Source organism: Maniola hyperantus, chromosome 1, assembly GCF_902806685.2.
Source record: "Maniola hyperantus chromosome 1, iAphHyp1.2, whole genome shotgun sequence".
NCBI classification, from domain to species: Eukaryota; Metazoa; Arthropoda; class Insecta; order Lepidoptera; family Nymphalidae; genus Maniola; species Maniola hyperantus.
The window spans coordinates 15,659,491-15,674,461 of NC_048536.1; the positions used below are offsets into that span (position 1 = coordinate 15,659,491).

A 14,971-nucleotide genomic window follows, 5' to 3' on the forward strand; every position below is an offset into this window, starting at 1 on the left:
GACCAATGATATTAGAAGAAATTCTAATATCATTGGACTTGACGCATTGATATACCTAGTCGTAGATCACCAACAAATTTACATCACTTAAGTGGCCACGTATTATCATCACTTACAACCAGGTGAGATTGCAGTCAAGGGCTAACTTGTATCTGAATTTAAAAAAAAACTACCTGCTTTTTTAATATAATAAGTAGTAAAACAATCTAAATACATAACACTTTACACTTGTACTATACTGTCGTATACTAGGTCACACCACACGGCATTCTTTCATGGAAACCCTAGTAGTGCGTTTATACTATTCACCTTACAATATTGCCTTCAATGGACTTCCTTTGTTAGGAATTTCCAGCACTCGCATCATATTACTTTATCTTTCATTAAGGAAACCATTAAAAATATTTATTAATTGATGTTATAAATATTAATAACTATTATACTTATGTATGTAAAGTTAAGGGCAGAAACAGTTTGAAACATGATATAATTATTTTATTACTCAAATGAAAAATATATAAATAATCTGTTTAAGTATATATATACTTATTATTATGCAAGGGCAAATTTTTTAATAATAATTAATAGATTACATACCTAATATATTTAAAACTAGCCGATCCACAGTCAGTGAACCTCCATTTTACCAGTATATATACTTATTATTATGCAAGGGCATATTTTTTAATAATAATTAATAGATTACATGCCTAATATATTTAAAACTAGCCGATCCACAGTCAGTGAACCCCCATTTTACCAGGAGGAGACTTGCGGTATACCTACGCGTACCTAGCGAAAACGTCCATGCAAAATCCCAAGATTTTAGATTCAACTGTTAAAGATGTAAGTTGATATGAGTCAGTTTCTCCCTTCACAATATTCCATAGGTACAAGAAACGAGTTTAATTTTAATAAAAGCAAAAAGAAAATATTTTTAAACATAAATTTACTTAAATGTAAGGTACCTAATACCGTAGACCGCTGCGATTTTGATATCGTAGGTTAAGTATAAATATCATTAGATAAGTATAATATAGGTTATACATGTATTACAATGGTATTAAAAAAATATAATTGGAACATTTATTCTAACCAAAAAGTTCCCATACGAGTAGATACTCTTAGTTTGAAGCCAGGTGCTTACCTGCAAATATATCAAGGTCGCATCGCACATTCGACGTGAAAGGGAAAGATCTTAGGTCCGCATTGCAAAAGCTAGCCAAGCGACCAGCATAGGTCTATAGGTTACAACGTAGGTACTCGTAAAGTAGCTGTATGTTTGTAGACTGTAGCCCAAGCACAACCATTGCGACAAAACTAAGTCGCGGGTTTTCATTGACAATGGCGTTGAAAAACCGCGAAAGACATGCAGTGTTGCCAATTGCTTTCAACCAAGTACACTAAACCAACTGCGAAACTGTAGTCAAACAGAGAAAGCTAATTTAGTTTAAAAAGCGCTACATCGTTGACAATAAAATTATTTAGAACAACAATAGCCAATACAGGATACGCACAACAGACGGAAACGTTTAGGGGCGGATAACCCAGATAGAAGACAGAAAGTCTACGTGATATTTCCCTTTGAAAAACAAAATTCGAACGTCTGTGTTACTCTCCATTAAAGTTAAATACGCAACGCACTAGATTACAAACTAGGCACTAAAATCTAATTGAAATATTATCAATAAATTATAGATTTAGCAACGAAAGCACTCAGTTAATTGTTAATGTTAGTCTTTATGTTGCGACAGTAATTAATAATAATTTTTATTTTAATTTAAAGGTATTTTTTAATGTTACATTGGATATAAGATTAGGAATAATCCTGTAAAGCTAGATGCCAGTGTTAAAAAATAAAAATAAAATAAAAGTTGGCAACATTGGAGAGATATGTCACACTGATTGTGCTCGGGCTGTGGTAGGTAGTAGGTGACTGAGTAAGTGACGATGTGTGCCACTTTCCCTGGACCCGTTGGGAAATCCGAACGAAAAACAGCGTCCTTATCTTACGGTCTACTTACAGTGTTTATTCGGAAAATAATTATTTTTTAAAAGAAAAAGGACCTTTGTTTTATCCTCTCATACTGGTGACTCTTGAATAATTTTGTTAACAGAAAAGTGTTTTTTTTTTTTTAATTCAGATACAAGTTAGCCCTTGACTGCAATCTCACCTGGTGGTAAGTGATGATGCAGTCTAAGATGATAGCGGGCTAACCTGGAAAGGGTATGGCAGTTTTTATTAAACCCATACCCCTTTGGTTTCTACACGGCATCGTACCGGAACGCTAAAACGCATTATAAACGTTATAATTATAACGTACAGACAACAGGCGATATTTCATCATCTCGACCTGTCGCGTACTATAGATATAGCGACGATAATATAATAAAGTAACGAATTGAATGTGATGCCTTGTTTCGATGTTTTTTTTTCAAAATTTGAAGTCTGAGCAAAGTCAGAGTGCGCTCTATAGATCTCACCCTTAGAGGGGGGTCTAATAGAGAGAAGCGACACGGACACATGGGCGGTCTACTACTGCGGGTACTGACGTGACTCCTACGTACTACAAAGAGAAGTTTAAGTTCAAAAACCTGCCCAGAAGGTACAAATAAATTAGGTAATTTACCTAGAACCTATTTTGCAATGTGGTTCACTTCTTGGTATGTTATAGTCACGTAAAAGTCACGTAGGTAGGCTGGTATCATAGAGATAAAGAGCAGATAAAATCATTCCCATTCCTACTTCCATTCGCAATCTAGAGATCTTGCATAACATGTTTCTCGCTTGCTTCACAGTAGATATTATAGCATTGTCTATAGTTATCAGTATACGTCATGCATTTTTCATTCCGAGAATTCAATACAATACAACAAAAAAAAATATACACGCTACATAATTCAAAGATACGTCCATTTATACACAAAATCAACTAAATATTTATAAAATCATAACCCTTCCTTTTGGCTTTGCCGAAGTCGGGTAAAAAGGAAGTGGTAACTGACTGATCTATCAACGCACAGCTGAAACTACTAGACGGACTGGGCTGGAAAAAAAATTAAAATAGGGTGTTGAAATTCATGCAGTCCACGCGGACGAAGTCGCGAGCATAAGCTTGTCGATATATAAATGGCGATCTCCTCAGAATATCTTTATAGGTCTAAAGTAAAATATAGTTCTAAGTATGTATTGTAGAAACTAGAAGGGACACCTAAAGGGCTAGGAAACGCAAATAATTCCACAGTAAGTGGTACCACGGGAACTCAGGGATAACACCAGTATTCAGATAAACTTAGAAAGTATAACAAATTATACACCTATTAGCCAAAAGAACCAAAAGCGTCATTTACGGGAAAACAATTGCTCGTTTAAAGTGTAACAGTGAGCCTAAATAAGAATTTGCGAACTCTAACAGTTTTCAAAACTTAGACGCAGAACAACTCTTTATAGCTCTACATACAACTACATAGGTACATCTACGTCCTACTATCGTAATAGTTATTGCTTTAATTAACCAATTATCAACTTTAGACTTAACGTAAAGGGAACATTTTTGAATAACCGTATGTTGTTTAATTTATAATTCGAACAAACACGCTTTTCTTATCAGTTTTAATCCACGCAATCCACAGCTGCTGCTGAAATAATTTCGCTGCATTTTCCGAATACTGAGACGAATTTAACGATGAATAATATATATTAATATATATTTTTTGACGACCTCCCTGGCGCAGTGGTGAGCGCTGTGTCTTAATAGTGGGAGGTCCCGGGTTCGATTCCTGGCAGGGGTTTGGAATTTTATAATTTCTAAATTACTGGTCTGGTCTGGTGGGAGGCTTCAGCCGTGGCTAGTTACCACCCTACCAGCAAAGCCGTGCTGCCAAGCGATTTAGCGTTCCGGTACGATGCCGTGTAAAAACCAAAGGGGTATGGGTTGAATAAAAACTGCCATACCCCTTCTAGGTTAGCCCGCTATCATCTTAGACTGCATCATCACTTACCACCAGGTGAGATTTCAGTCAAGGGCTAACTTGTATCTGAATAAAAAAAATCCGTATACAATGTAGGACCATAATAAAGAAGCGCTTGACACCTCATTCATTAAAATCGGTTCAGTAGTTTAGCGCACAAAATAGTTACAAACATACATACATAGACTGCTAAAATCATAACCCTTCTTTTTGGCTTTGCCGTAGTCGGGTAAAAAAGGAATGGTTAATCTCTGCAGATGTAGAAAACGGAATAATTTTCCGCGAATTTTCCGAAAGTTGGATCAAAAGATGATCTCTTAGTTATGCTTATTATTGCAGCGTAATTAAAAATGATAAGTGAAGTGAGTTTTTATGACATTGGAATCGATCAGTGAAATAACTAGACTAGAGAAAAATGCACAATTCGTGATAAAATTATTGATACCTACCTATCATTAATAGTCACTTTAGTAATAATTTCATCATCGTGGAAAGTGATAGTTTTAGTTGGTGCTAGTTTGACGACCGATCCAGTGGTAGACGTTGTGGTATTTAAGGTCCCGGGTTCAATTCTCAGCTAAGTAATTAGGGTGTTTTTATAATTGCTATAATCACTCAGGTTTAGTCTGGTGGGATGCTTCGGCCGTTGCTAGTTACTACCTTACCGTAAAAGCCATAAGTATACGATGCTGCGTAGAAGCCTATTAGGGGTGAAAAGTGCCATAACTTTTCCATCGATTACATTATTAATTAGGTAGGTACCATGGTGATATCGCAGTCATGGGCCAACCTTGTCATCTAAAGAAAATCAAAAAGGTAGTAGGTTTAGAGAAAATGTACTAGGTATATGTATTTGAAAATGTAGGTATAGGTACTTACGACTTATGTCCATAGCAAGTGTATTCATTACGTACACACCCATCATAAGTCAACTTTTTTCGATATCAAGAACAACTGGCGCCGTCGAAGCACTTTCCACGCAGTTTTTCCAGACTCAACCTTATGTCCATATGTTTTCGATTTACAATCAATTAAAACACGTCCAAAGAAAGGGGCACAACACAATTTTTTCCCACAAAACGAATGAACATCAATGGATCTCTTAATCCCATTTATTGGGAATTACGAAGCCGTAAAAACACTTCACTTAATTGAATTAATGCAGGGTTATAACTTATAATAAATTGTAATATTTAATATCAAAATTGTATTCGAATATTGAAATATTTTTGCAATATTTAAAATAAATATTACGTTGCTTATTTCGGAATAGCACAAATATTTTTGGAGTCAAGTATATAATAGAAGGTTATTCTTAAGGCAGTGTTACACACGACTGCGCGGCAGTAAAATCGAACGCGGACTGTGCTAGGCGAGATTTGTAACGTGTCTTGCTTCACTTACCTACAGCCAACGGTTCTCAAAGTATCACAAATAAGCCATTAATCAACAACCTCTATAATATACAAGCTTGTTCCCGCGACTACGTCCGCGTGGACTACACAAATTTCAAACCCCTATTTAACCCCCTTAGGGGTTGATTTTTTCAAAGATCCTTTCTTAGCGGACGTCTGTCATCTATGCTAAACAGCCCGATCCGTCCAGTAGTCTGAGCTGTGCGTTGATAGATCATTCAGTCAGTCAGTTAATCAGCTTCTTTTATATATTTAGATAACTAAGTAGGTACACATAACGAATCATGCCGAACGATTTTTTTTTTGAGTTTTTGCTTTTTGCTTACAAATAATGTCCAATATCATACTAGCTTAGACAGCTTCATACAACGCAATTTTTGTTTGAAATAGCACTTCTTTACGTGATAATTTAGTTCAATGTTATTAATTCAGAAACAAAAAACAGGTTCTTGACATTCAATATTTTTCAATTTTGCAAAAAGAAATTTTATTTGTTTTGTTAATGAAAAAAATTAAGTAGTCCGTACAAAATGACTTCTCACGCGCCACTTTAACTCCATGGGTCAACTGTCATGTCAAAAGTACGGTTCACCATTAAAATAAGGACTAAGATCCGAACTTTTTACATGAAATTTTAAACATAAATTGGCGCGAAACGTCATTTTTTTACGCATTATACCTCTCGGTTTTAGTTTGGTAGATGTACTCACGTGTAAACAACTTTCATATTCGCTGGCGAAAATTTTATATAGAACGGACAGACGCTAAGATGACGAATTTCAAACCAAATTCCAAGACCAGTTTTATGCAGCCTGTGTTTTGTTCCTTTTGTTCGACTTTTCGTTCTGACAGAATAATCCAGTAACTTAATTGGTCCAACCCACTAATCGAACCCAGGACCTCATGATTCGCCGCCAAATCAGTTAACCTCTGGACCAACGAGGTGTCTCAAACAATACACACACATATTGAGAAGCGCTGGAATATTTTTAGGGTTCCGTACCTCAAAAGGAAAAACGGAACCCATATAGGATCACTTTGTTGTCTGTCTGTCTGTCTGTCTGTCAAGAAACCTACAGGGTACTTTCCGTTGACCTAGAATCATGAAATTTGGCAGGTAGGTAGATCTTATAGCTGACATTTGGGGAAAAATCTGAAAACCGTAAATTTAGGGTTAGATCATACAAAAAAATTTAAATTGTGGTCATGAACTAATAATTAGTATTTTCAATTTTCTAAGTAAGATAACTAAGTATATCAAATGGGATATCATATGAAAGGTCTTCACCTGTGCATTCTAAAACAGATTTTTATTTATTTTTATGTATCATAGTTTTTGAATTATCCTGTAAAATGTCGAAAAAATACGACTGTAGTACGGAACCCTCATTGCGCGAGCCTGACTCGCACTTGGCCGGTTTTTTTAAATAAATATTTGCTATTTTATGACAATAGTAAGGCGTGTGGTGTACACATAACGGTATTCGGCAATTCTTTTAATATAGGTACTTGGTAGGTGATAAAGAATCACATTGTATCCTTTTTATTTAGTATTCCAAGATTTTTTGTTATTTTCCTATCTACATAGAAGAAGAGCAGAAAAAGTCTTCTTTTATCCCACATCATAGAAACACAAAATCTCTTTATACCGGAAACTCAAAGAACTCCACAAAATTTTTAAAAAGCTACGCCACCGAAATCGCAGGTATCATCCTAGTCTAGTAACTAAAAATAAATTGTTCAATTACACTCATACAAAATTCTAAAAAAAAATCTAAAATTGTTTCTGTATAAAAATACCTCCAAACATTAGAGAAGGGAGGAGGGGCCGTTACTCAAAGGAAGATAAAAAATTACACAATTGAATACCTACGTTGAAATATCTATATACATACATAATGCATATCTATTACAATTATTCACTGTAGTAATACACATAAACTACATTTTTATATTCATATTTCTAAACTATCTCACAAGCCTACTTCATAATCAAAGCATTTCGTAACCTGATAACAGCAGTAGCTGATCAACATTGCATATTAAAAAAAGTAAAATACAACAATGAGGCCACTATAATAGTATTAAAAAATTTCATCATCATCATCATCCACCGATAGACGTCCAACGCTGGACTGTCAGACTAAAAATTAAATTTATTGATGGGATATGAGCGAGTGTGCAAGTGCAGTGGGACAACTGCTTTACAAATTCACCGCCTTACAATAATTTTTTTAATATAAAAAATGCAGAATGCAGGGATTCATTTCTGCCTTATGGCAGAAATGAATCCCGGTATTCTGCATTTTTATTAAATTAATTTTATTTTTTAAATTATTCTTAAATTATTTTTATTAATTTTAAATTAATTTCCTTCGCCTAAAAGTGAGGGGAAGATTTCTCAATGGAAATATGAAGCTACAACATAGCTAACCGCATAATTATATGAAGAGGTACAAGTGGCGTGAATCTCAGTCAGATCAATAAGGTCTTATCCCTGACCTAGACAGTTTGGGAGCTGCCAGACAAGCGGAGCCAAGTTATGTAACCGCGAGATTTTCATCCCGCGGCCGGTACAGCTGGGCCATATAATATAGGCTTGTAGGTCAAATAGTCTAAAATATGACTATACATATTATAGACATATTTTAATGTACATAACGGGTACACACCATGATTACATATTACAATTTCCAAATGTCAAAAAGAATTCTGCGGGAAAAATTTACCAGTGCGGGTTCACACTCCTCTTGAGTCTTGAACTTCTTGTTTATCCTTAAGAAGTTTTACTTCAAAAGTTAAGTTTAGTAGGCTCAACATCAAGGTTTTTTGTATGGATTTCTACACTCCACGATCTTATATCCTGCAGTCAGTGACTCTCTGAGGCTCGTCTAATGTAGTCTGCCCGCCTATAAGAGCTAGCGCGCACCGCGGTAAACCGTACATTTTTTTTCTGCAAAATCTACTACTCAAACTATATGGAACGCACTGCGGAATTAATAACGCACCGGATTTTAATACTTTTAAATTCAAATTGACTATCTAGTCCACTACTAAGCATGGATCTTCTCTTAGAGTGAGAAGGGTTTAGGCCGTAATCTGCCACGCCCAGTGCAGATTGGCAGACTTTACACACCTTTGAGAACATCAAACAAACTCTTAGTCATGCAGGTTCCCTCACGATGTTTTTCTTACCCGTATGCGATATTTAGGCAACTACTTAAAACGTACATATATCTATGAAAAATAAGAAGTGCGTCGAATCCCGAACTCTCAAAAGAAGGCCGACGTCCTAACCACTAGGCTATCCCCGCTAGCTCAGTAATTACTTAACTCTTATTTATTGCAAGTGATATTAATTGGCATGCGGTAAGTAAAGTAGGCTGTGATAGCCTAGTGGTTAGGTCGTCCGCCAACTAATCGAAGGTCGGAGGTTCGATCCCGGGCACGCACCTCTAACTTTTTGGAGTTATGTGCGTTTTAAGTAATTAAATATCACTTGCTTTAACGGTAACGGAAAACATCGTGAGGAAACTTGCATGCCTGAGAGTTCTCGATAATGTTTTCGAAGGTGTGTAAAGTCTACCAATTCGCACATGGCAAGCGTGATAGACTATGGCCAAAACCCTTCTCACTCTGAGAGGAGACCCGTGCTCTGTAGTGAGTCGACGATGGGTTGATCATGATGATGATCATGCGATAAAAGGCGAAATTAGCGTAGTTTAAGGATTCAATTGTGGCATTGTGCTCACCATCGCCATATCTCACGCGGCCATTGTGCGGTGACGCGTTACGAAACTGGAGCGATGATGGGCTGATACGACGCAACCATGAGATAAACCACTCTATGACATCAACTACCTATGCGTCTCTATAAGGATTTTTGGTAAGTCTCTATTAGGTTTGGAGCCCTCGTAGCTTTAGTTTTAAGTTTGCGTAATAATTATCACCACTGTATCTTACAAATCCAACAACTGACAATCGAAAAGAGTAATTTATTACCTATTTTGAATAAATCATTTGACTTTGACTTTGATTACTTCTTGTGCGTGGATGCCGAGGCCCTGGGTCGAGTCAGAAATAGGTATTGGGTTTTTATGTCGAGAAATTCTCAGTAGGCTACATAATATAGTTAGGCCAATATGAACGTGCGAACGGAGTCATAAATCATTACGGTTGTGAGAATTCCGCAGATATCGTTTTAGATAAGTCAATATAGTATATAGTAAGAGCAAAATAATTGTAGTTGAAATAAATAAATATTTATTTTTACTTGCTCTGATTTAAATTAAATGGAGCCCTAAAACATTTATAATTAAGTTAAATAGATAATCTGTAGAGATTTATAAGTATAGGTTGCTAGGAATTTTATTTGATCAGTTGTTTTGTGAACGTTTCGGGGACTTTGGAAGGAAAGGAGCAGGGATCTGAAACAACAATCAAATACCTATTAATAATACTAAGTAAGTAAAATATTGCATTTAAACGGAGATATGTAGATACCTACCTATGTAATTGAATACAATATCATATAGGTAAATAAGTATCACTAGCACTGTGCCCAATTTTATACCGCTTTGAACACAATAGGGATTAGTTTACCATTTACTTATCTGACAAATAAACTGTTTACTTTGCCATAGTTTGGTAAGTGGTAACATTATAATAGTAGGTAGGTATGCTCCTGAAAATACGCAAATCGGTTCAGTAATCTCGGAGATTTCGGTGTACATAGCCCGTTCAAACAGACAGACAGGCAGACAGACAAAAATTTTAAAAACGTGTGACTAAGTTATGGTACAGTTCAAATAACCATATGAGCTTAATATGAGGTAGTTATTTCGAAATTACAGACAGACGCTTCAATTTTATTTATTAGTCTAGATATGTTAGTACTCACATAATCGGCGCGAGTAGGGCGTCGGCCTGAGCTGTCGGCCAACCTGGATGGAAGCGAGGAGCTGTTCTCTTGGAGTCACTTCCCGCCGGCGTGGAGGTAGCTTGCGTTCTGATGCCTGGTTATAATGAAAGTCCTTTAAGCCCTTTTTTATCGGCGGAATAATAACTATGCAACCCATCCCCTTTTTTGAGCATAAACAAAGGTTCATAATATAAGTACATAATGAATAAAAACCGGTCAACTGCGAGTCAGACTCGCACACGACTTCACATACCTTCGAGAACATTATGGAGAACTCTCAGACATGCAGGTTTACTCACGATGTTTTCCGTCACCGTTTAAGCAAGTGATATTTAATTACTTAAAACGCACATAACTCCGAAAAGTTAGAGGTATGTGCCCGGGATCGAACCCCTGACCTCCGATTAGGAGGCGGACGTCCTAACCACTAGAATATCACGGCTTCTCTATATAATTATTCTCTAGATACCTATAATATAATATCTCCCAATTTTGACGGTAGATACCTACGAGGTTATAGAGAATGTGGTGACTGGTGAAAATAATATAACTTGTTTCACCTTTTTGAGTGGAGGTCTACTTCTAATGAATTCTAGAATCATAGCGTGTGCATCCTTTTTAACACTGAAACAAATAACAGAGTAAATATAAATAAACATAATTAGCCGTTTTATCATTATTAAGAAAACGTTTTTCATATTGACTTTTTATAGAGCAAAGTTATAAGAAATTCATATAAAATTCTTTCATAAATGTACCTTTGAGGTATCGCGCCGTCGACTTTTCGTAACGTATACCGCCTCGACCTAATATCATCCATAAGTATTTCGTACGGAGTCAACTCATATTCTATAGGCGTTCTTGAATAGTTAACCTTCTTTAACTTCACTCCCATTCTTAGTTCCCCGATGACTTGCACCCAGAACCGCGCCTGAAATAATATAAATGCAATAAGTTGAAGCGAGTGTTTTGCTATACATAAATGGACAGGCGTAAAATTAAGCGAATTCGCATGCATCGAAAATAGTTATCACAAAGTAGAAATATAAAAGGAAATACATTCTATTAAAGCCCGATTTTTCAATCGTCTAATAATAATATTTAACTACCAAGGGAATTTAATGTTGTGACAGGACGTCCTAAGTACCTACACAAAAACTGACAAAATTACTCCTCAGCGATTATTTAGGGATGGATAGTTATTGTTTGAAAGAAACTATAATACTTATCTATACTTACCTACCTATCATTCAAATTTAACAAAATATAATAGTTATTAAATATAAATAAGTAAGTATAAAATTATTTATTGGCTAAGCTTTTAGCCTAGGTAGGCTATAACCGTGGAAAAAAAACACAAAAGAAAATAAAAAAAATGCATTTTTTCGGATTTTAAAGAATTACATACTTGCAGAGCTCTCCAAATCCTTCGGTTAGTCTATGATAAAACAAAAAAATGTGTAAATTAGAGCCTGAACGATTTCTATTATTTATAATTCAAAAATACCTACCTACTAATAATATACCTAAGCCTCTAAACAAGCGGCTTTGATAATAAATACCTACTACTTGATTAAATTCTTTTTAATTTTTGTTATAGATATCTACTTAGCTTACAGGTCATTAAAAAGAGGGTGCTTATTATAGGACTTACTTACCCTTAAATCGTAAAAAAGTGAAATATTCCATGCAAAAGTACCTAGTAGGTACTTAAGTAATATCTATGGCTCTACTTACAAAATATTTAATCCAGAAGACTTTTACTGTATTTCACGCCCCATCCGCTTAACCAACTGATTTTGACGAATATTGCCTACAGAGATCGCTTGCATCCCGGAAATGGACATAGACAACTTTTATCACGGAAATTCAGATTTCCTACAGAATTTTCAAAAATCCATGCAGACGAAATCGCGTAGATCATCTAGATGTTCCATCCTTTCCAACTGACATTTTAAAACGAACAGCAAAGTTACCATCATCATCATCATCATCAGCCTGTGGACATCCACTGTTGGACATAGGCCTTCCCTAAAGTGCACCACCACACCCGGTCCTCAGCCTTCCTCATCCAGCCACTTTAGATCACACAGCTATTAATATTAATTAATATCTTTAAAACACCATCTAAAGTTAGTAGTTACCGTACTAAAATTTATTTGATTTAGATAATAATTTGCTCGAAAAGGTCACATAGTAGCTTGCGGTCAACATCAACACACTTCATCTAACCCGTCAGTTGCGGACAGTTAATGTGCTTTAGCGTGATAGCTCCTACCAAAAACGTGACTTAGGTCTCGAGCACGGATCTTGAGCAATGGCTTAAATGTCGGGAGACAATTAATAATGAGCTTAAACAAACTGGACATTCTGAGAATTGGACATATTAGATATATGTACTAGACATACAGAAAATTGGACCTAAATGATCGTTAGGATCTAGACTAAGTATTTTTAAAAACCAGCTAATTTTTAAGATGTGATAATATACCTTCGTTTACGTATGAGGTGCATTTTTGTGCATAAATATTAAATTACAGTTATTTTACTGTACATAAAAGCAAAGGTACCATACTAAAAACAAGCTTTATATCATTACTAGTTTATGCTCGCGACTTCGTCTGCTTGGACTTCACAAATTTCAAACCCCTATTTCACCACCTGAGGGAATGAATTTTCAAAAAGCCTATCTTAGCGGATGTCTAGGTCATAAAAGCTATCTGTATGCCAAATTTCAGCCCGATCTATTCAGTAGTTTGAGCAGTGCGTTGATGGATCAGTTAGTCAATCAGTCACCTTTTTCTTTCATACATTTAGATTGCACGAAAAGGTCACATAGTAGCTTGCGGTCAACATCACCACACTTCATCTAACCCGTCAGTTGCGAACGGTTAATGTGCTTTAGCGTGATCACTGCTACCAAAATCGTGACTTAAGTCTCGAGCACGGATCTTGAGCAACATCTTAAATGTTGGGAGCATATTAATTAATAACGTGGCCGTTGTATCATTAGGTGTAGAAACTATTAGGTGAAATTGAGTGGTGTGGTCTAGTTATGACAGGGCATCATAATAATTAAGGTCCAGTTACACGACAGGCGGTTAAAGTTACGTGGCACTTATCGTTAAACTTTGTCTACAAGTCATGGTTTGTTAGCTTTGGATCAAAATTTCATCATTAACTTTAATCATGGAAGTATAAATTCAGACTTGTGCAATCCACGTTGCTCTTTATTTTGACGTCAAAGTTTAAAGGTAACAGTAACGTAACTTAAACAGTAACTATGCAACTGGACCTTAGCCGGTTAAGTAATATTGATCCATATCGTTGACTAAACGAATGGTTGTACTGACCTACGAAATTGTAGTAAAGATTTCTACCAAAGATTATTGTAATAAGTATTACAAAACTGGGAGAGTATCAAATCAAACAAGGTCAAAGTATAATTTTACCAAAATTAAAACTGACTTCAGCAAAAATGTGAGTATTAATAAAATTTCATGTTAATATATTGCTTAAGGCGCAAACCTGCTGAAGGAAGCGATTCCTGCATTTACATAGGACCAACACCAAGTTAAGTCGAAGAAGATTCATAGGCATTTAGTGGCCTGTTACAAACGAATAGGTACTAAGTTTTCACCAAAGATATGTAGTGACAAGAAACCCCAAGACAATCTTTGAATATAAATGCTTTCTTCGAAGGTCTATTTAAGATAAACACTCATCATCTTCAAAGACTATCTTGGGGTTTCATTCGCATTGGTTAGACAAGAGTCATCGGCGAAAATTTAGTAGCCTCCAATAGCCACCCATCTTAGTGAGGAATATAATAGTACTATGATCTATCAACGCACAGCTCAAACTACTGGACGGATCGGGCTGAAATTTGGCACTCAGATAGCTATTATGACGTAGGCATCTGCCAAGAAAGGATTTTTGAAAATTCAACCCCTGAGGGTGAAATAGGGGTTTTTGTAATTTGTATAGTCCACGCGGACGGCGCGGCGTCGCGAGCATAAGCTGGTCCCTTAATATAACCGGTCAACAAAACAAAAACAATTATCAATTCAGCGTACACGATATTGAACTAACAACGATCACCAGGTGCTCTGTTCACACGGTTACCGCATAATCTAATTAATTCGACGCGAAATTCCTAGAGAGCACGCCGCTATTAATATTTACATCAGAATAAGCTTGCGTGCCCGACTATCCGTTGCGAAATATTTGTGCATAACAAATAAAATTACCTAGAACTCGACTCTAGATCAACGGTACTCTTTAGGTGCTACCTGTCTACTCTCATAACAAGCAAGCGAGTCAATAGATTTACTGGGAAAATGAAAATAAATATAATATCTGAAACTGAATAGACTCAAGCAATTCAAGTCTAAAGGCGCCATTTACAAACTAACTTCCTTCTTTTTGAACATTTCAAGGAAGTAGGCACCGTAGCAATTGGCATATTTTCAAGTAATTCTAGGCTTGTTGACCTTTTTCGTAAGTTTCGTTTTTGCCATTGAGATACCTGCCAAGAGTATTGCGATCTTGACAGATCTCAAAATCCGGATGTTCCCATGTTCCTAAGCCCGTGTCATTACAGTTCGTAGAGGAACAAGAATCGCAGTCCAAAGTTTTGGTTGGCCAAAATTACGGCGGAAAT

At 36.0% G+C, this 14,971-nt stretch overlaps 1 protein-coding gene across 5 annotated transcripts in view; it reads right to left on the bottom strand.

Annotated features, from left to right (window-relative positions):
- spir (spire type actin nucleation factor) overlaps positions 1–14,971 on the bottom strand; it is a 216,556-nt gene that overhangs the window by 38,873 nt on the left and 162,712 nt on the right. For 3 of the 5 annotated variants that reach the window (XM_069499916.1, XM_069499908.1, XM_069499901.1), the window contains exons 6-9: positions 11,717–11,746; positions 11,067–11,239; positions 10,869–10,932; positions 10,288–10,402 (exon numbers count right to left, since the gene is read on the bottom strand). In XM_069499916.1, coding sequence (XP_069356017.1) covers positions 10,288–10,402; positions 10,869–10,932; positions 11,067–11,239; positions 11,717–11,746 — 382 coding nt within the window. The remainder of the gene's footprint in view (positions 1–10,287; positions 10,403–10,868; positions 10,933–11,066; positions 11,240–11,716; positions 11,747–14,971) is intronic. The other 2 variants (XM_069499919.1, XM_069499912.1) reach the window with 1 other exon arrangement.